The 22,654-nt window shown below is 39.5% G+C and overlaps 1 protein-coding gene across 3 annotated transcripts; it reads left to right on the top strand.

Moving 5' to 3' along the window:
- The first annotated feature begins 85 nt into the window (after positions 1 to 85).
- IKZF5 (IKAROS family zinc finger 5) lies at positions 86 to 22,654 on the top strand. Of its 3 annotated transcripts, none has more exons than XM_086681092.1 (5): positions 86 to 227; positions 1,696 to 1,844; positions 16,361 to 16,567; positions 18,594 to 18,776; positions 20,232 to 22,654. In XM_086681092.1, the coding sequence occupies exons 3-5, from the start codon at positions 16,435 to 16,437 to the stop codon at positions 21,173 to 21,175; spliced, it is 1,260 nt and encodes a 419-aa protein (XP_086537218.1). In that variant the 5' UTR covers positions 86 to 227; positions 1,696 to 1,844; positions 16,361 to 16,434; the 3' UTR covers positions 21,176 to 22,654. The 3 variants fall into 3 exon arrangements, with proteins under 3 accessions (XP_086537218.1, XP_025773770.2, XP_086537219.1); XM_086681093.1 differs by having other exon boundaries at positions 100 to 490; XM_025917985.2 differs by lacking the exon at positions 1,696 to 1,844 and having other exon boundaries at positions 93 to 227.

Raw genomic sequence — 22,654 nt, 5'->3', positions numbered from 1 at the left:
GCCCCGCCCCCTAGTGCCTACGGAACCTCAAGAGAGACACACAGCTCCCTCTCCGCCTTTGCCATAAGCCCTGCTCACGCGAGACTTCGACAAGGCTGTGGGGCGGGAAGAGAGTCGGAGACACAACAAACATGGCGGCGGCGGCGACGGTGACGAAGACGGCGGCGGCGGCGACGGTAGCGGCATTAAACAAGGCGGTGGGAGTTACTCGGTGCGGTGGTCAGGTGGTAAGTAGCAGGCTTCCGGCTCGGAAGGCGGCGACACAGCTGAACAGGACAGTTAAGAAGGAGCGGCGGGAGACGAGAGTCGAGTTCGCAGCGGGCCGGCTGACCCCGCTCGGGACTCAGTCTCAGCGGAAGGTTGGGCGTGGTCGGTCGGTCAGCAGGGTCGCGACCCAGGGTGTTCTTGGCCCGAGTGCGCAATGTGCTGTTTCTCGGTTCCGGGAGCCCCGAGGGAGCGGCGCCTGTAGGCAGGGGCTGGAGACTCCTGGGTAGGGAGCTGCTTCTCGCTCTGACAGGTGGTCGTGCGGGGGTCTCCCCGAGGTTTGCGTCTTCACCGGGTCCCAGGGCCTGGGGGTTAGACGAGGCGCGGGACTCCTAAGTGTTCCGAATCCTTATGAGGATGCTGCCCCGACGCCAGTCCTGGGCTGCTCCTTGGGAGGACTTTTAAAACCTCTGTTATCTAATGGTCCTGCCTGGGTTAGTTTCTACTGTTTATGCACTCTCATTTTGGGAGATGTGAGGTTTGGGGAGGGCTTTGCAGCGAAGACCCATTCAGTTCAGGCAGGCTTAAGTCTCTTAATAAACTGTCTGTAGTGCGGGTAACCAAGCCGTGCAACTATTAAGTGCTCTGTAACTGAATTTGAATTGAGGTTAAACCGGTTCCAGCTACCACTGACCACGTGGCCCGTGTAGTGTCCCCTTAATGTGCTATTGGGAACCCTAATGGGAAGTGACAATTGGGAGAAGAAATAAAGCTACTTTAAATTGTGAGATCTAAGGAAAATTCGGTTTTGAAGAAACAGAACTTATTTAAAACAAAATTTTAAACATCTGGACAGTTAGTTTTAAAATTGCATTTTATTTTAATTTATGACATGCCTTCAACAGCTACTGATTAATATATTGTTGGGAAATCGTTATGGGGAATTGAGATGTTTGGTGTTTTTTTGCCCCCTAGGGGTTCAAACCGCGTCCTAGAAAACCCTACGTGTTTGGGATTGCGAAAGAGAGCATAATAAAGAGGGGAATCAAGTGTTCGTTCGTTGTGGGGTGTGCTTGGAGGTTTCCTTTTTAGCCCTTTCCCACAAATGTTTCCTTAGGACTAGTGCATTATTTTTATGCAACTGTAGTTGTTCAGCAGTACTAAGCCTGACTCTGTAAGTGTACAATACTGTGCACAAATGAAGTTCATAACTTGAGTTTAAGAAAATAAACATTATTGAGAATTTGCCAAAACAAAATCTTAAGAAATCCACCAGTGGGTGGAAAAAGTCAAATTAGTGCTTGTTAGTCTTTGGTGGTTCTTTGTAGCTTTTGTTGAAATAAACTTGTTGCTTTGTTCTTTCATCATCTACTAGTTTAGTTTTCTGGGAATTTTAAAATTGGCACAGGTTATTTTCTTAGCTTAAACCTGTAGATGCTAGTTAACTTTTTGTCATAAAGGTTTTGATTTGTGGTGTGCTTTTCTTTGCAGAACTCTGTATGGCTTTTCAATTTTAGTTGAAATTCCCTCCATGGCCTTTTGGAGTCCCTTGGTGTGTCTCCAGAGTAAATTTCGATTACTCTTCATTTCATCAATGTTGGAGTGGCAAGAAAAAGGAGGAACTGATTTGGGGTGAAAAGGTTAGAGTGTGTAGCTCTGTTTTGGATATCTTCTAACTTTATGTTTTACTTTTATGTTATGTTTTCTGATTTCTCAAAGCCTTATAATGTCCCTTTTTGCTTTCAAAGAATTTGTTTTGGACGATTCTGTAATCGAAGGAAATGTGTCCTAATTATCTTTGAAGAGTCTACGTCACTCTCTCTACAAATCAGTCCTCATTTGTCAGGCTTCTTTCTCCATTGATGTGTATTCCATGGCAAAGTAAATCTTTCAGTGACTGTAATTATTAGGCCATAAAAATAAGCACATCTATTAAGCTGCAGTCACTTTTGTAGAGGCATACCTAACCACCAAATTAAGCTGTTGTATAAGTAAGTTGGTTGCTCAGTTTTCTACCTTATGGTTAGTAACCCCCAAAGAGTAGGTGAATAAAATAGATATTTCTATTCCTGTATCATGTTGTTTTCAAAAATTTCCCATAGCTAATAAAAAAGATAGACTTTGGGGGGAAGGTAGGTCATAGAGAATTCTTCTGGTTCTTATGTCACTGCTGTTTCATGGTTGTGGCTGTCTTCTAATTCACATCATGATGCCTGTTTTGTTAGCTCCTGGTTAAGAGAGGGTTTATGTGTGTGCACTTGTATGTGTATCAACAGCTTCCCATTTATAGTGTGAGACTGAAAAACAAATATCGGAAAACTTCATACACCAATACCAGAAACCAAGAAAGGTTGGAGAATCGTTTTAAGTTACCTGCTTAAAGGTGAAGAGGTTTTCATGTTCTTTTGGGATCCCAAAGTTTGTTTCTTAAATGCTTCTTTCCTTCACTGGGTAGCCTCTGGCTGTTTTGTAAGAACCTTATTTTTGAGCCTCGAATGGGTAATTTGGGAGAAACTATTGGCATAAAAATGGTTAAGGTACATTCTACCCAGTTTATACAGACATGTACCTACACCCCGGGGGGTACCATACTAGACCCAACTTAACTTTTATCAGAGTAATCACAGGGGAGACACAAAAGTTTTGCCGTATCATAAGGAACGGGAATAATTCTTCCATGGTTGATATAATTTGATATCATTTAGTAGAAAGAATAGGTCAGGTTAGGAATACACCACCCAAATCTGTAATAAAATTGGAGAATTCAAATATGTTTCTTTTTCTGATGACATGATCTTCCATTTTGAAATTTTGTGTAAGTTATATTTTGGCTAACAAGTCCCAAGGTGTTAAATTCATGGCTTGTGGAAAAGATACCTCCAGTAGAAACATTATAGTTTGCTGATTTCTTAAAGTAGATTTTTATGGTATGTTTGGAGAGGTTTTTAAATTTATCAGTGTCTTAGGGGCATCTCCAGATTTCAGTTAATTTGTGAAGTTCTTAGATTAAACTTTCAGAGACTGATGATTATTAAAGACAGGAAGAGGGTTTGGATATGAAACCTTTATTTTCTTTTGATATTAGGAAGTGTTCCGTAGTTTCAGTTATTGTTCTTTTTCTATTTACTGTTGATTAGAAATAGTGGCTTGAGATGGAGAGAGTTGGATTTTGAACCAAAGACTCCATTCAGATTTAGGCAAGGGCCTGTCATGGTGTGTGTGTGCGTGTGTGTGTGTGTGTGTGTGTGTGTGTGTGTGTGTGTGTGTGTACACGCGCGTGCGCAAAAGAGAGAGAGAAAGTAAAAGAGGGTGTGAGAGAGATAGATGTGATATAGGTCAAGGGAGCATAAAAAATGCTTAGGGATGGAATGACACGTAATTTCTGAACCATTGCAGAAATATCAGAGGTTAAAACTCATCAATATATTTAAAACTCTAATTTAAGAACAGTTTTCTCCCCATATTTACAGTGTTGTGATCTTCCCTTTTTTTGTAGGCATTCTTTTTTTTTTAAAGTCCATCATGCATTATGATTGAAAATCACACAATTTATGGCAGAGAACGCAGTGAAATTTATAATGTGACAATGTGATAATAGCCAAGACTGTCAAAATATGCCAGCCATCCTCTGTAATTAGGTTCATTTGTGTTCTTAAAACTTGAGATGCATGTATAAAAATACCATTTTCTTCTGCTTGCTTACTGGCAATCTCACGCATTTTTTTTTCTGCATGGTCACATGTTGTACCATAGCAATGTTAGGCCTTCTAATCAGGAGTTGGTAAGATTTATCTTGCTTTTTGAAGACTATCAAAGCATATCCAGATATTTTCCAGTGGACACATCTCAGTTTTCATATGAACTGATTAGCAAGAAGTGATGCTAAGTTGTAATGTAAATACCAGGATTTCTTTCTTAATTACAACTTTTATAATTAGGATACAGACAATCTGTAGGGCCTTACCAATCCTCATCCCTTTTATTTCTTTTTCCTCTTATTGTGGGGGGCCTCTACCTCTAGTACTTTATTGAGTAGCAGTAGTAATAGCAAGCATCCTTGTCTTGTTCTTGATTCCAAAGGGAATGCAACTAAATTTTCTGTTAATTGTGATGTAGATTTTTGGAAGATACCCTATATCAACTTGAGGAATTTTAAACATTCTAAATTTGAGTGAATCATTACTCTGCTGTTTTCTTGCACCTACTGTTTGACACTCAGATATCAGTCTGATTGGGTTTTTTTTTACGTGGGTAGATTGCCTTTTTTTCCTCTGAGTAGTTTTATGTTCTCTTTATCTTCTTTGAGTTTTTAAAATTTCAAAATGTGTCTGTTATTTTATTATCATAGGTTCTGTTTTGCACTCTATGATCCCTTTCTGTCTGAAAGACATCTTTAATTTTGGAATTTCTTGATTGTTATTTTTTTGAAAAACATTTCTCTTGGCTTATCTTTTTATTTTTCTGGAACTCATTTGATTAATCTGTCTGCTGTATTTCATACCTTTTTATGTATATCTTTACACTGTTTCCCACCCGTGTGTGTTTTGTTGTCCTTTTTTCCCTTTCCCTTTTATTGAGTTATAATCTTACTGCCAATTATTGTTGATCTTATTCTTAATAACCTTTTTCATTGGAGCTGACTGGCTCACTTTTTTTTTTTTGCCCCTGATCAAAGGTTAAATTAAAATTTTTTTTTAATCTTTATTTATTTTTGAGAAAGAGAGACAGAGCGTGAGCAGGGGAGGAACAGAGAAGGAGACACAGAATCGGAAGCAGGCTCCAGGCTCTGAGCTGTCAGCACAGAGCCCGATGCGCGGCTCGAACCCAAGAACTGCGAGATCATGACCTGAGCCGAAGTCGGACGCTTAACCGACTGAACCACCCAGGCGCCCCTCAAAGGTTAAATTTTAAAGGACAAATGAGCAGAATCAACAATAGTCATGGAACAATTAGTAATACACTGATTAGGAAGCAGAGAGAACCAGTTTAGATAAGCATGGTAAGATGGGAAAAAGTAACTGAAACAAACTTGTTCAGAAACCAACAATGATCCTTAAGACTGAGAAAGTTGAGCCAGACTAAAGCAAATGATTTAAAGAGGTGGCCTAAGAGAGTAAAATAAGATATGAGTTTGGGAAATCGCAATTTGGGCTATGGGAATTAATGAGACGAGGGTAGACCATGTGTGTTTCATTGTAACTAAAGAACATATATAGAAAATGATAGCTTATGATGAACTGAGAAAAAGGGGAAAAAAATCTGGGACAGGAAGAATTTTTTGACCTCGGGTATAACCATTTTTTTTGCTGCAAAATAGCTACTGTTGTCTGAGAACATGCCGTATGCTACACAGGTTGTGAGATACTTTACGTATATATACCTGTAAAACTTAAAACAGCATTGCCAGTTGGTACTATCCCATTTTACAAAGTAAGAAACTGTGGCTGAGAGAAGTTTCTGTTTAGAGTCTTCAAGCTAGTACGTTTGGCCTAATACCGTAATACTCTGTTTATCTAGAGGATAGACTTTCAGTGGCCTCAACTTTCTAGAAAACAATGAAAAGATGTAGTAATAACAATACCTTTTAAAAACCCCTAAACATCTTCTAAGAAGGGAGGAAAAGAACTATTCACAAATGTTGCATTAAGAACAGTGAAAATTTGGTCATTTGCACATCCTTACTTGGATAGATATGTTCAGAATAAAGAACAAGTTAGATGTGAGGAGAGAGAAAGACAAGAAATACAGATATTAAATAAAAATCAGTCTGGGGCCAGTAAATAAGGGAAACCAAAAACTGCCCTGTGTTCTTCCATTAGTTCCTAAAATATCACTGCAGTATTGTATAGTACAGCATGCTACAGGAGTGACATAGTTAAGGGTTAGTCTATATCTATTAGAGTTCTCTTTAGTTAAAACAGAAGTTTTGGTCTTAAAATATCAATCAAGCTGCTGTTAATTGGGAAATGTGCTGTCATGGAGCCTTCTCATTTCTCAACTCCACAGTTCATGCTTTGGAAAACAGATTGAAAAGTACCCAGACTAGTCCAGACATTCTTGAAGAAGAAAAACGTACTGGTGGACCTTAGTACCTGAGTTATTAAGATTTTTATTATTAGGACTGCCTAATTATTATTAGGCAAGCGGCATGGAGATCCTCAGTTTGTCTCATCCCTGAAGTGCAGCTAGATTAGCACCAAACCATTTTGCACACCTAGGAAATTGATCTGAGGATTAACACAACAGTCTGCATAACCTGAGCCACAGAACTCGGCAGGTATGCAGTGCAGAGAGGTGAACTGGGGAAGACAAAAGCAGCGGAGGGTAGGGAGCTGTTTTTGTGGAGAAAGGACAGAGAAAGGTGGAGAGTGTGGTGCATTGGGAGAGTGCAGGAAAAACACTCCCTCGAAAGTAGCTAGGAAAGAGAGAGGAAGAGTGAAAACACAGGGGACTGAACAAGAAATCTGTTCCCCAAAACCATTGACAGGAAGAAAGGAGAGGGTTTCAATACCACCAGGATTCTATAAACATTGGAGCACAGAGTCTGAAGTTCTGGAACCCAGTGGCTGGTGGTGCTCTGGTGAGGAAATAGGGCGAATCCCCAGGAGCAGGCAGCAGGGTCTGAGGGGTCCGCATGCCACATGGGGAGAAATGGTTCCCCTGCTTGGAGAGCATTTGGTGAGGCCATACGGCCTTCCCACAGACAAAGGTCCCAGTGGACTCTGGAGAGCAGACACGTTTGCTGGTATTGGGACATATATGCCAGAGTGTAGTGAAACCTGATGCCAGCTGGGTATTGTGATTTGCCACAATCTCTGAATCCCTGTGGCTGCACGATCACACAAACGTTTTCTGGGGCCAGCAGGCACCTGGCCATTGTGCAGCAAGACCTTCCCCCAGAGAGTCATAGTGGGTCCAAGCCACAGGGTTCTCTCAAAGTGTGGGGTTTTGAAAAAAAATTTTTTTTAACGTCTATTTATTTTTGAGACAGAGAGAGACACAGCATGAACAGGGGGAGGGTCAGAGAGAGAGGGAGACACAGAATCTGAAACAGGCTCCAGGCTCTGAGCTGTCAGCACAGAGCCTGACGCGGGGCTCGAACTCACAGACCGCGAGATCATGACCTGAGCCGAAGTTGGACATGTAACTGACTGAGCCACCCAGGCGCCCCAAAGTGTGGGGTTTTGAAACACAACCCCACCTGGGATCAAAACTCTGGAGGTAGGTGCCGCCTGGTAGGCGGACAGCTTGGACATGGACAGAGTAGAGGTGGGGAGTGGACAGAGGCCTAAGACAAAGGAGGGGTGCTTGATCATGGGTTGGTGAGAGCATGAAGTTCCTGTGCCAGAGACTAGGGAGCTGGGTAAAGCCATTTCTATCTCCTGCACACACACGGGCACCACACGGATCCACCTCAGTAAGCTAAGCAGCGCTACCTAGTGGAGAATGGAGCCATTACACCAAGCCCTGCCCAAATGCTCCCTCCGAGCATATCTCCTAGAACAAGTCCCTCTACCTGCTTAGTGTACAGACTATAGAGTACTTCATAGTTTGAGTTCTAGGGGTAATTGGATGTAACTTCATTTGGATTTAATTCTGTTTGCTGGTTCATTTATTTGTTTTTCTGCTTCTGGTTTTGTGTAAATTGGTTTTTTTTTTTTTTCATTTTATTTTGCATGGATACAGAAAGAAAAAAATGTATTTTTCTTTTTTTTGTTTTTTTACTTTATTTTTTATTTTTAAAAATTTTTCATTCTATTTCGTTTTATTTTATTATATAAAAATTTTTTTTTAAGTTTAAAAATTTTTAGGGGTTCCTGGGTAGCTCAGTTGGTTAAGCATCCAACTTCAGCTCAGGTCGTGAACTCATGCTTCATGAGCTTGAGACCTGTGTCGGCCTCTGTGCTGACAGCTCAGAGCCTGGAGCCTGCTTCAGATTCTGTGTCTCCATCCATCTCTGCCCCTCCCCCACTCACGCTCTGTCTCTCTGTCTCTCCAAAATGAATAAACGTTTAAAAAAAAATCTAATAAATATTTAGGGCTTATAAAAAATACATTTTTTAACCTTTTTTTCTTTTCTTGCCCTTTTTTTTTTTTACACTATTTTATCAACCTTTCAACAAGCAGACCAAAACACACCTAGGATCAAACTTCTTTTATTTCATTTTTTTGTTTTGTTTTTAATTTTTAACTTTTATTTCATTAACTTTCTTATTCCTCCAAAATGACAAATGAAGGAATTCACCCAAAAAGAAAGAACAGGAAGAAATGACAGGCAGGGGCTTAATCAACACAGATATAAGCAAAATGTCTAAACTAGAATTTAGAACCATGATAATAAGAATACTAGATTGGGTTGAAAAAAACATAGAATCCCTTTCTGCAGAGATAAAAGAAGTAAAATCTAGTCAGGACGAAATTAAAAATGCTGCAAGCAAAATGCAGTCTCAAATGGATGCCACGATGGCAAGGATGGAGGAAGTAGACCACAAAATTATGGAGAATAATGAAGCAGAGAAAAAAGAGGGAAACAAAGGCAAAAGAACACGATACAAGATTTAGAGAACTCAGTGGCTTATTAAAAAGGAATAACATCTGAATCACAGGGGTTCCAGAAGATGAAGAGAGAGAAAAAGGGGCAGGTTTATGTGAGCAAACCATAGCAGAAAACTTTCATAATCTGGGGAAGGACACAGAGTTCAGAATCCAAGAAGCACAAAGAACTCCCATTAGATTCAGTAAAAACCGACCATCACCAAGGCGTATTATAGTCAAATTCACAAAATACACAGATGAGGAAAGAATTATGAAAGCAGCAAGGGAAAAAATTAGCCTTAACCTATAAGGGAAGACGAATCAGGTTTGCAGCAGAGTTATCCACAGACACTTGGCAGGCCAGAAAGGAGTGGTAGGATATATTCAATGTGTTGAATTGGAAAAATATGCAGCCAAGAATTCTTTATCCTGAAAGGCTGTCATTCAAAATAGGAGAGAGAAAGAGTTTCCCAGACAAACAAAAACTAAAGGAGTTCATGACCACTAAACCAGCCCTGGAAGAAATTTTAAGGGGGAGTCTTTGAGTGGATAAAAGACGAAATGAAACAAAAAAGATTGGACACAACAAAGACTACAAAGGACCAGAGAACATCACCAGAAACAGCAACACGGTGGTACTGAATTTATTTACTACTCACTCTAAATGTCAATGGATTAAAAACTCCAATCAAAAGACATAGGGTATCACAATGGTAAGAAAACAAGTCCCATCTATATGCAGCTTAAAAGAGACCCATTTTAGAACTAAAGACACTTGCAGATTAAAAGTAAGGGGATGGAGAACCATCTATCATGCAAATGGTGTTCAAAAGAAAGCTGGAGTAGCCATACTTATATCAGAGAAACTAGATTTTAAAATAAAATAGAGACTGTAACAAGAGATGAAGAAGGGCATTATATCACAATTAAGGGGGTCTAGCCACCAAAAAGATCTAACAGTTGTAAATATTTATGCCCCCAATGTGGAAGCACCCAAATATATAAATCAATTAACCACAAACATAAAGAAACTCATTGGTGATAATACCATAATAGTAGGGGACTTCAGCACCCCACTTACAACAATGGACAGATCAGCTAAGCAGAAAATCAACAAGGAAACTAGCTTTGAATGATACACTGGACTGGATGGACTTAACAAATATATTCAGAAATTTCATCCTAAAGCAGTAGAATACACATTTTTCTTGAGTGCACCTGGAACATTCTCCAAAATAGATCACATACTGGGACACAAATAGCCCTCAACAAGTACAAAAAGATAGAGGTCATACTGTGCATATTTTTAAACCAAAATGCTATGAAACTTGAAGTCAACTACAAGAAAAAATTTGGAAAGACTATAAATACTTGGAGATTAAAGAACACCCTACTAAAGAATGAATGGGTTAACCAAGAAATTAATGAGGAAATTCAAAAGTACATGGAAGCCAGTGGAGATGAAAACATAACAGCCCAAAACGTCTGGGATGCAGCAAAGGTGGTCATAAGAGGGAAGTATATAGCAATCCAGGCCTTCTCAAGGAAGGAAGAAAGGTCTCAAATATACAACCTAGCCTTCACTTACAAGAGCTGGAAAAAGAACTGCAAATAAAGCCCAAAACTAGAAGATGGGAAATAAGAATAGAGCATAAATCAATAATATTGAAATTAAAAAAAAAAAAAAAAACAAAACCAGTAGAACAGGTCAATGAAACCAGGAGCTGGTTCTTTGAAAGAATTAACAAAATTGATAAACCCTGGCCAGATTGTTCAAAAAGAAAAAGGAAAGGACCCAAATAAATAAAATCACAAATGAAAGAAGAGAGATCACAACTAATACTGCAGAAATGCAAACAATAATAAGAGAATATTATGAGCAATCATATGCCACCAGATTGGGCAATCTGGAAGAAATGGACAAATTCCTAGAAACATCCAAACTACCAAAACTGAAAAAAGGAGTTGAAAATTTGAATAGACCTATAACTAGGAAAGAAATTGAATTAGTAATCAAAAATCTCCCAACAAACAAGAGTCCAGGGCTAGATGACTTTCCAGGGGAATTCCACCAAACATTTAAACAAGACTTAACATCTGTTCTTTTGAAGCAGTTCCAAAAAATAGAAATGGAGGGAAAACTTCCAAACTCATTCTATGAGGCCAGCATTACCTTGATTTCAAACCAAACCAGACCAAAGACCCCACTAAAAAGGAGAACTACAGACCCAATTTCCCTGATGAACATGTATGGGAAAATTTTCAATAATACTAGCAAACATGATCCAACAATACATTAAAAGAATTATTCACCATGATCGGCTGGAATTTATTCCTGGGATGCAGGGTTGGTTCAATATCCACAAATCAATCAATGTGATACATCACATTGTGATGAAAGGATAAGAACCACTTGATTGTCTCAATAGATGCTGAAAAAGCATCTGACAAAATACAGCATCCTTTCTTGATAAAACCTTCCAGAAAGTAGGGATAGAAGGAAGGATCAGACTTCAAGATCATAAAAGTCCTATATGAAAGACCCACCATGAATATGATTCTCAATGGGGAAAAACTGAGAGCTTTCCCTCTAAAGTCAAGAACACGATCTAAAGTCGATATCCACTCTCATCACTGTTATTCAACATAGTTTTGGAAGTCCTAGCCTCAGTAATCAGAAAACACAAAAAAATAAAAGGCATACAAATTGGCAAGGCAGAAGTTAAACTAACTCTTCATAGATGGCATGACACTCTATGTGGATAACCCAAAAGACTCACCAAAAGCCTGCTGGAACTGATTCATGAGTTCAGCAATGTCGCAAGATATAAAATCAATGTCGCAAGATATAAAATCAATGTGTAGAAATCGGTTGCATTTCTATACACCAATAATGGAGCAGCAGAAAGAAACCAAGGAATCGGTCTCATTTACAATTTCACCAAAAACCATAAAATACCTAGGGATAAACCTAACCAAAGAGGTGAAAAATGTATATGCTGAAAACTATAGAAAGCTTATGAAAGAAATGGAAAAGGACACAAAGAAATGGAAAAACATTCCATGCTCATGTATCAGAAGAACAAATATTGTTAAAATGTTGATACAACCCAAAGCAATCTACATATTCAATGCAGTCCCCATTGAAATAACACCCGCATTTCACAGAGTTAGAACATACAGTCCTAAAATTTGTATGGAACCAGAAAAGACTCCAGTTAGCCAAAGCGGTCCTGAAAAAGGAAACCAAAGCTGGAGGCATCACAATTCTGGACTTCAGGCTGTATTACAAAGCTGTAATTATCAAGACAGTATGGTACTGGCACAAAGACAGACACATAGATCACTGGAACAGAATAGAGAACCTAGAAATGGACCCACAAATGTATGGCCAACTAGTCTTTGACAAAGCAGGAAAGAATATCCAATGGAAAAAAAAGTCTCTTCAGCAAATGGTGCTGGGAAAACTGGACAGCGACATGCAGAAGAATGAACCTGGACCACTATCTCACACCATACACAAAAATAAACTCAAAATAGATGAAAGACCTAAACATAAGACAGGAATCCATCAAAATCCTACAGGAGAAAACAGGCAACAACCTTTTCAACCTCAGCTGTAGCAACTCACTCAACATGTCTTTGGAGGCAGGGGAAACAAAAGCAAACATGAACTATTGGGACCTCATCAAGATAAAAAGCTTCTGCACAGTGAAGGAAACAGCAAAAGTAACTACGGAATGGGAGAAGATATTTGCAAATGACATGTCAGATGAAGGGTTAGTATCCAAAATCTATAAAGAACCTAACCAAACTCAACACCCCAAAGACAAATAATCCAATGAAGAAATGGACAAAAGGCATAAATAGACACTTTTCCAAAGAAGACATCCAGATGGCTAACAGACACGTGAAAAGATGCTCAACATCACTCATCGGGAAAATCAAAATCAAAACCACGGCGAGTTACCACCTCACACCTGTCAGAATGGCTAAAATTAACTCAGGCAACAACATGTTGGTGAGGATGTGGAGAAAGAGGAACCCTTTTGCACTGCTGGTGGGAATGCAGATGGGTGCAGCCACTCCAAAAGACAGTATGGAGTTCCTCAAAAAATTAAAAATAGATCTACCCCACGACCCAGCAATTGCACTACTAGGTGTTTATCCAAAGGATACAGGAGTGCTGATTCAGAGGGGCACATGCACTCCAATGTTTATAGCAGCACTATCAACAATAGCCAAAGTATGGAAAGAGCCCATATGTCCATCGACTGAATGGATAAAGAAGATGTGGTATATATACAATGGAATCTCACTCAGCAATCAAAAAGAATGAAATCTTCCAATTTGCAACAACGTGGATAGAACTAGAGTATATTATGCTAAGTGAAGTAAGACAAATATTCAGACAAATTTCACTCATGAAATTTAAGATACAAAATAGATGAACATAAGGGAAAGGACACAAAAACAATATAAAAACAGAGACAAACCTTAAGAGACTTTTAAATACAGAGAACAGTGTTGTTGGAGGAGTGTTGGGTGAGGGGATGGGCTAAAGGGGCAAGGGGTATTAAGGAGGACACTTGTTGGGATGAGTGCTGGGTGTTATATGTAAGTGATGAATCACTAAAAATATGTGTGTGTGTGTGTGTGTGTGTATAAATACCTAATATAGTAAAACTATCAGAATATCTACTAAAAATCCCATTTAGTTAAAAAAAAAACTGGAGACATACATGTATTGTGTAAATCTCCATTTGGTTGAAATAACTTTTGAAATATTTAGCTCTTTGAAACATCTAAATAGCAGTCAAAGGAGGTTGTTTACATGCCCCCTGCTCCTTCCATCCTTAGAAGATTCTCTGATATTTAATGCAGGAGCGGATATCATAATTTGTGACACCTCCTAGAAAAAATTCAGAAGGAATCTAAAAAAAATTATCATGCCATTTAAGGGATGACTGAGTTCAGCAGACATGTTAGCTATAGGGGGGAGAAGAGAATTGCTGACTAGGGATGTAATGAAGAGGATCTAGCTGGTCATAAGATCATAGAGGGGGGATTATATCATGAAGGAGGAGGGGGAGGACTCGATTTCTAAACTTTCTTCCAGCTCTTAAGATTCTGTGGATTTGACGGTCCCGTCCACCACTGCAGTTTGAATCACACTGGAGTAGGTTTGTTTGTTTAGTTCTTAATGTGGTTGCCATCTGTGCTTGGCGCCCTTTATTTCTTGTGCACTTTCTTGAAACTTTTCTTTTCATCAGCCAAATGCAAATATGTATGTGTAGACTCTGCCCACGCATCACTAACTTTCAAAATAAAATAAAAATTAAATTGTTAAAAAAAAAAAAAAGACCACGTTGTGTGTGAGCATAGACAAAAATAGACCAGTGAAACAGAATAGAGAATCCAGAAATAGAGCCACATATATATATAATCACCTGATTTAGAAAGGTGATAATAGAATCTAGTGGAGAAAGGCTAGTCTATGAAATGCGTGTTGCTAGGACATCTCTTTGGGGAAAAAAGTATATTTTGACTCTTCACCTCACACTATACATACACAAATTCCAGATGAAATATGAAAGGTAAAAAAAAAAAAAAAAACTAGTAAAGTTTTTAGAAGAAACTACAGAAGAACATCCTCAAGTAAGATATTGGTAAGGACACAACTCTAAATGTGAAGGAAAGAAATGGGGAAGTTGGACTGTATTAAGAACTTGTGTTCATGAGGTTATCTTTAGGAAAGTGAAAAGGCAAACAGAGTGAGAGAAGACGCTTGAAATCCACATATCCAATAAAGAGCTCATATCCAGAATATTACAAAGAACTCTTACCTATTAGAAAAATAAGCAAAAGACTTGAAAGCTATCACTGGGTATGAAAATAGAGGGTGTCTTCATGGCTAATTAACATAAAAAGTACACAACTTCATTAATCATCAAGGGATAGAAATTAAAACCAGTGTGATACCACCATATATGCGCTGGAATGGCTACAATGAAACAAGCAATAAATACCTGTGTGTTGGCAGGGATGTAGAGCAAGAGAGCTCTTGTTCACTGCTGGTGAGAGTGTAAACTGGTTTAAGCACTTTGAAAAACCATTTTGCACTATCTAAAGCTGATATATGCAAACCCTGTGCCATAGCAATTTCAGAGGTCGCAGGGTCCTTGCTGGGACTCAGGGACCAGCACAGGAAGGTGTGCCGGGGTGCTACCAGGATGTGGGTGGCCTTCTGTTTCTCCATGTGGATGCTGACTTCATGGATGCATTCAGCGTATGACAATTCATTGAGCTCTACCCTTAGGATTTATGTGCTCTTCTGTGTGTATGCCGGGCTTTGAGAAAATGTGAAACGTACATATTGAGAAGTGACTAATCTTTAGATTGATTCTACTGAATGAATCATCTGGCTTTCAAAGATGAGTGTTTTTAGATAGAAATAACTCATTAAATAGTTGGAATATTTAATGAGGAAAAAAATTTAGCAGAAGATATATTTAACAAGACCATAGACATTTGCATAAAAATATTTTTACTGGAAGAAAAGACTTTTGTCTCCTAGGTGCTAGACTTCCTTATCTTGTTTTTACTAGAAAACTTTTTCATTATTTGATTTCTGAATTTGGGCCATAATTATACCTATGTGAGGATCGGTTTAGTTTGTGGTTACAAAATCTTATATGATACTTTACGTGAGCATCAGATTTTTTGTTTTCTTTCTTAATTTTTTCCCTCCATTCTCATAGCATGATGGGTAGCGGCAGAGGTGGTGATTTGGATTTCTAGGGCAGCGGTCAGGGAAATTATGGCATGTAGGCCAAACCTGGCTTAAGGCCTGCCTCTATAAAGCTTTATTTTGGAACACAGCCATACTCAATTTATTCACGTTTTTTATGGCCGCTTTCAGCTATGACGACAGTTAAGTAGTTGCGACAGAAACCTTATGACCTACAAAGCCTAAAATACTTACTGTCTTGCCTTTTTATGGAAAAGGTTTACCACCCCTTGTTCTAGATCACCTTTATTTCTAGAGTATTCATCCATGTGAACCCTATGATTTGAGAGCCTTTACTGTCCAAAATGATAGTCACTAGCCATATGTAGCTATTTCAGTTTAAATTAAATAAAATTAAAAACTCAGGTCATTTGTATTCACCACACTTTAAGTACTCATCGCTGTGTGTGGCTGGTAGCAACTGTATTGGGCAATGCAGATATGTAATATGTCCATCATCCAGAAAATTCTCTCTGGCCCTGATTGAGCCACTTGGTTTTTTTTACTGTCTCCATTGATAATCCTGCTGATGTGCCTGTTTCTTTCATCTGGACTTATTTTCTCTTATTTTCTGTCTTTGTAATTTCATTCCATCCTTTAAGACTAAGTTTGAATCCTAGTTTATTTAAATATTAAATATATTAAATATTCAACATTTTCTGTATGTCTTATCTAGTTCACCAAGAAAATAGTAAGATATTGAAAGGCAGGTACTGTGTTCTTTGTAGCTTTGTTTAGTTCCTTGAACATAGTAATCTTTGTCACTGTTGTTTTAATACATATTGGATCTCACTAAATAGTGTGAAATTATTTCACTTTTTTTCCCCCTAGGCATAACGAACTGTAAACTTCAAAAAAATAAAAATAAATAAAAAAAGAAAGAAAGAAAAAGGAAAAAAGTAAAGATGGGTGAAAAGAAACCAGAGCCTTTGGACTTCGTGAAAGATTTCCAGGAATATCTGACTCAACAGACTCATCATGTGAATATGATTTCTGGATCAGTTAGTGGGGATAAAGAAGCAGAGGCTCTTCAGGGAGGTAGACTCATCTTAATACTATTAATTAATTCACTTTTCATAAATACGTTAATGTTTGTATATAGCTATGCATATGATGAAGACCACTATTAACTAAAATGAATCATTCCATCTTTACTTAGAAACATACAGTACAGTTTGTTTTCCTCTTTACACATGTCAGATTTTTGTTGAGGGAGAATGAGGCTTCCCCAAGGGCCTAACATGGTCTAGAGAGGCATTATGGTCTCATTGGAAGGTTAGGAGTTCCAAATATCTTTCCCATCTTATAAGTTCTAGTAGCTAACTGTCGACACAAGGAACCCAAGGGGGTCGAACATCAGCTTCACTACACAAAGGATTTGGCCATTAGGAAATCTGGATTAGACCAGAGACATGATGGGGGTTTCTGTTTTTTCTCTCTTAAAATGAAGAAAGCGCTGACCTGTTTACCCATTTAGATAGCAAACTGGAATAGAGAAAGCAACCCATTTGGGCCTGTTACAGACAGACTTTATCTTGTTTGCTTACCAAACACACTGGAATTTATTTCTGAACGTAGCTCAGGTGTCAACAAACCACAGCTCACGGACCCCACCTGGACTGCTAACTGTTTTTATATGACCTGCAAACTAAGAGAGATTTCTAGATTTTAAAATGGTGGGGGGGGGGGGGGGGGAACCAAAACAATACTCTAATGTGCAAATTATATGAAATTCAGACATCAGCATCCGTAAGTAACATTTGATCGAAACAGAGCTATATTTGCTTATTTACATGTTTTCTATAGCTGTTTTTGTGCTATAACAGCAGAGTTGAGTAGTTGTGATAGAGAACATGTGGCCCATAAAGCCACAAAGTATTTACTCTCTGATCCTTATGGGAGGTTTGCTGACCCCTGATGAAGATGGTCTGTGGCCTGTAGTCTAGGGGCCAACAGCAGTGGCCAGGCATCATCTGGGAGCTTGTCAGAAGTGTAAAATGTCAGTTCCCAGTGCAGATCTACTGAATCAGTCTGTATTTTAAAAAGCTCCTCATGTGATTCATACACATGCACATTAAATCTTTGGAGTCACCGGCTCGAGAGAGAAATCAGAGAGGGGGACACAGCCTTGTCCCTCCCATGCCGTGGCACTGTTGGATATTGGGTTTTCACCGACCAGCAAGATCACTTTTCTCCTGGTGAAGCAGGGAGGAAACAGTGGAAGAGGAGGCTTGACGTGTTCACACAAATAGTACTGCTATTTCCTGGGGATGCAGTAGAAGTGCTTTGCCCATGAAGTTGCAGCACCAAAAATGTCCCTTCTGACACTTGAGTTTATAGGTTCCTGGACTGGGATCCAAGAGAAAAGGCTTGTAGTCCCCACTGCTTTCTGGTCTTCCTGATTAGGAGCACTTGCCCCTTCAGTTTCTGTATAGATACAAAGAAGTAGTCGGATCACATTAAAAACAAAGGGCCAGACCGATACCTTTTAGCTTTCAAATTCTTGCAGTTCTAACATTCAGAGGTATCAGATAGACTAGCTTCCTTTATGCGCTTATTTAGAATGTTAAGATCCTAAATGCATCCCAGCCTCTAGAACATGTGCATAAACCAAGTGGAACAGTGCAAAACTCAACATTAATTGCTTTAGACTACAGTAAATAGAGTTAGGATTGGGGAGATTACCGTGACTGCCAGTTATAATATTTGTAGAAGTGGCTAGAATCTTAAACGTGTGTAACTTTGCCATTACTCCTTACTCCCCTCTGTCTCCTCACCTGTCACATTAGGATAATACCCAGCTCTCTTCTTCAGAAGCATGTGGAGGACTGATAAAATGTATGTGTAAGTAATTTGAGATCCCCCTATAAAAGGTTCTCAAAAACAGGATACTACTTTTGTGTGAAATTAACCACAGTTCAGAAAGTGAAAGTCTGTAGCTTACGAGTTTAGCTTTTGTGCTAAATTAACTATCAATTTATGATTTTTTTACCACTCAAAACCAAAATGCTAAATTGAGTTGATTCTGAGATGCATAATTTCTTCTGCTATACTTTGTTTATAGCTGGAACAGATGGTGATCAAAATGGACTCGATCACCCATCTGTTGAAGTTTCTCTGGATGAAAACTCAGGAATGTTAGTAGACGGGTTTGAAAGGACCTTTGATGGGAAGCTCAAGTGTCGGTACTGCAACTATGCCAGCAAAGGAACAGCCCGGCTTATTGAACACATTAGAATCCACACAGGTAACGGAGAAACAGCTGGAGAAGGCGTTTGTTTGGGGGTGGGAGAGGGGCCAAGGAAGGCAGGTTGATGCGTCCTATAAATAGTTCTAATAGTTTAACATTGATGGCTGATAACAAGGTATGGATAAATGGAGAAGTTACTCTATTTTTTCAAAACAATAGCATAATGAGAGGAAGTAAGGCCCCTTCTAGAGCTTCCCCTTCCTTAGCCATCTTTCTTCGTGTTCCAAGTAATCTCTCAACATTTATCTGCTTCTCAGGCTGGGCAGGTTAATGCTGATGGTATGTGAAGTGATAAAATGTTTTTTTTTTTAAATTTTTTTTTTTCAAAGTTTATTTATTTTTGGGACAGAGAGAGACAGAGCATGAACGGGGGAGGGGCAGAGAGAGAGGGAGACACAGAATCGGAAACAGGCTCCAGGCTCTGAGCCATCAACCCAGAGCCCGACGCGGGGCTCGAACTCACGGACCGCGAGATCGTGACCTGGCTGAAGTCGGACGCTTAACCGACTGCGCCACCCAGGCGCCCCAAAATGTTTTTATCTTCATCCTTAGTATGTTTCAGTTGCCGACCAGGGACAAGGCATTTATACAGTCACAGACTACATTGTTAATCTGCAGGGCTTGCTGTAGCCACCCCACTTCCTGAGAAACCCTCCTAGCTGTGCCTGCCCTGGGCAAGCCCTGGTCACGTGTCCCAGCTGTGTGCCTGTGGTTTCTCATGCTATGTGGTGCTGACCTAGACCCCTTCTGAGGACAGGGTTTGTGGCAGGGCCCTCTTGGTGCCCACAGAGCCTAAAAGAGCAGCTGACACATAGTAAGTACTCAGTACTTAGTTTGTTAAATTAATGACTCCAAATCTCATATTCCAGATACTTACTTTACACTATTTCCAGCTAAGGGCACTAACTCAAATTGTCCCCTCTGGCAGCTGAAGAGGAGGAGGAGGAAGGTAGAGGTAAAGCACTGGCCATTTTGAAGGGACACTTGGCATAACTCATACTTGGACTAGGAAACTCATTTCCATTTTGAGCTTTCTATTTAATAGAAGGACTTTTTAGAAAGGCTTTTTGTATTTTTTTTCTGAGGAAGGGGTATGTGTGTGTGTGTGTGTGTGTATGAATATGTATGGAGAAGTGCTCGTGTATAGGTGTGTACGTAAACATATAACTGAGGCATACTTTTGGTAAAGTCACTGTTACACAGGGTACTGTCAGTTTTGCTCTTTCCCAAAATGCCAGCTGAAGCCATAACAACTTTTACATGATATTGACTAAGAGAATGGATCTCTATGTCTCCAATTGTGGCTGAAGAGTCCTTAAGCTTTATTTAAGTGTACAGGTTTCTTTGCAAAGAAACGTGAACAATTTCTAAATCTAATGAACGGACAAAACATGAAACTCTCCACAAATGAGCTACCTTTGCAGTTTCTCCCCCATTTTTCTTTTTAAACAGGTGAGAAACCTCATAGGTGTCACTTATGTCCATTCGCATCTGCTTACGAGCGCCATCTGGAAGCCCACATGCGTTCCCATACAGGAGAAAAACCATACAAATGTGAATTATGTTCCTTCCGCTGCAGTGATCGAAGTAACCTGTCCCATCATCGAAGGCGCAAGCATAAAATGGTACCAATTAAAGGCACTAGGTCTTCCTTAAGCAGCAAGAAAATGTGGGGAGTTTTACAGAAGAAAACAAGCAATCTGGGCTATAGCAGAAGAGCACTGATCAACTTAAGTCCACCTTCCATGGTGGTTCAGAAGCCAGACTACCTTAACGACTTTACCCATGAAATCCCAAATATCCAGACCGACTCGTATGAAAGTATGGCAAAAACCGCACCAACGGGTGGCCTGCCAAGGGACCCACAAGACCTCATGGTTGACAACCCTTTAAATCAGCTCTCGACTCTGGCAGGACAGTTGTCCAGTTTACCACCGGAGAACCAAAACCCCGCCTCCCCCGACGTGGTCCCCTGCCCGGATGAGAAGCCTTTCATGATGCAGCAGCCCTCTGCCCAAGCGGTCGTTGCCGCCGTGTCCGCGAGTATTCCTCAGAGCTCCTCCCCCACGAGCCCTGAGCCTCGGCCGCCCCACAGCCAGAGGAACTACAGTCCGGTGGCAGGTCCGAGCAGCGAACCGAGTGCCCACACTAGTACCCCCAGCCTAGGGAACAGCCAGCCGAGCACTCCGGCTCCCACGCTGCCGGTCCAGGACCCTCAGCTCCTGCACCACTGCCAGCACTGTGATATGTACTTCGCCGACAACATCCTTTACACTATTCATATGGGATGTCATGGGTATGAAAATCCTTTCCAGTGTAACATATGTGGCTGCAAATGTAAAAACAAGTATGATTTTGCCTGTCATTTTGCAAGGGGACAACATAACCAACACTGATTGAAAATAATCACATTATGCTTTCCTTGGTTTTACCTTTGTGTTTTACAGTTTTGTTTATTGTTTTTGTTTTTCTGGGGGTGGGGTCATTCCTAATAAGATGTCTGCTAATTTAAAGTCTATCTACATATTTATAGAATGTAAGTTTGACAGTGGAAACAAAACTTTCTTTTTTTTTCTTCTCCCCATAAAAATCTGGTGAGGGTCACTTATGTATTAGAACAGTTAGACACATTGGGGTCTATTTTCTCGTTTCATTTAGACATTTGAGAATTGGAGTGCAGTCATAATCCTAACAGGTATTCATTTAAATTTCCCATATTTATGGTCCATAAAATCTTCAAAGCTTATTGCTACTCTTGGTATTTCAACATACACATTGCAGCTAGGTAATTTCTGCCATGAATCAGCATGGTAAAATTACCGCCTCTTCCAAAGTCTATTAACAGCTTATTCAGTGTTTTCAGAGAGGAATTGCCTTTAACAACACTCTTAACTGACATGCTGTTTAGTTCACATTGCTGAAGTTGAAGCCGCGCTTTCGTTTCAACTGATAATCACAGAACTACTTTGTGTAGATTTTGTTTTCCATAAGGGGAAATGTAATAGTGCATTCCTTTCAAATTAAAGCTATAAAAACATGAGGTAAAAGTTCTGAAAAGAAATGAAACTTAAATTGAAAATGGGCTTAATATTTAAAATACCTGTTTATTCCATTTCCAGTTTAAACACCTATCTTTTTATGCTGGTTTATTGTAAAAGCCACAGGTAAATACAGGAGAGTGCTAGAAATATAAGAGGATTATCTGTAAAGATGCCTTTTTGTTTCTTTTAATTTGAACCTTTCATTTAAATTCTCCATTCTGACATCATTGTCAGGCGAGGTTGATAAGTATACTGAGACTCTGTTATTCCTTCTATTCCTTTGATGACCAAAGAGGTACAGTGGAATTCATCCATCTCACTCCTCGGAAATGCAGTCCTTTACACACATGTACACGCGCGCGCGCACACACACACACAGAATCTCTGAAATGTCCATTTCCTGCCCTCTGTCCATTCATCGTCCATAATTTCTGAGAAGAGGTGGTATAGTAACACATGGGAAAATGTGGTGGTGAAGTAATACTTAAAAAAAATGAGAACGTGTGTGCAGAGCAAATTCTGGTTTTTCCTTCAGAATTGGCCATTTAAAAGATCTGCTGTGAATTCAAGTTGTAATGCTTACTTGCAGGTCCTGCCAGTTTTTCGTGTACAGTGACAAAACTATACGGAGACTGAATCGCCGCCTTAGTAGGAAAGGGTACAAAAAGTAGGAGAATAGAAGATGCAGTTAAGTGTGGTATTTGATTTGTTTACAAAAATAAGACTTGCTAAATCTAGAATAATTTTGAATAGGAGGCTATTGTTTTTATATTGTGTAATAACTAGCTTACTCTGAAGAGGGCTTGGTCAAACAATAAAATATATTGTTACTAA

Source organism: Puma concolor, chromosome D2 (assembly GCF_028749965.1).
Source record: "Puma concolor isolate L17-30 chromosome D2, mPumCon1.1.hap2, whole genome shotgun sequence".
Lineage (NCBI taxonomy): Eukaryota > Metazoa > Chordata > Mammalia > Carnivora > Felidae > Puma > Puma concolor.
The sequence above is the reverse complement of the archived record's forward strand: the minus strand, read 5'-3'. Positions and strand labels throughout refer to the sequence as shown.

Excerpts from the sequence above, each read along its gene's own strand:
- IKZF5 (XM_086681092.1), top strand. The coding sequence starts at position 16,435 with ATGGGTGAAAAGAAACCAGAGCCTTTGGACTTCGTGAAAGATTTCCAG. Across the intron at positions 16,568-18,593 it reads AGCAGAGGCTCTTCAGGGAG|CTGGAACAGATGGTGATCAA; the intron begins GTAGACTCATCT and ends CTTTGTTTATAG. Across the intron at positions 18,777-20,231 it reads ACACATTAGAATCCACACAG|GTGAGAAACCTCATAGGTGT; the intron begins GTAACGGAGAAA and ends CTTTTTAAACAG.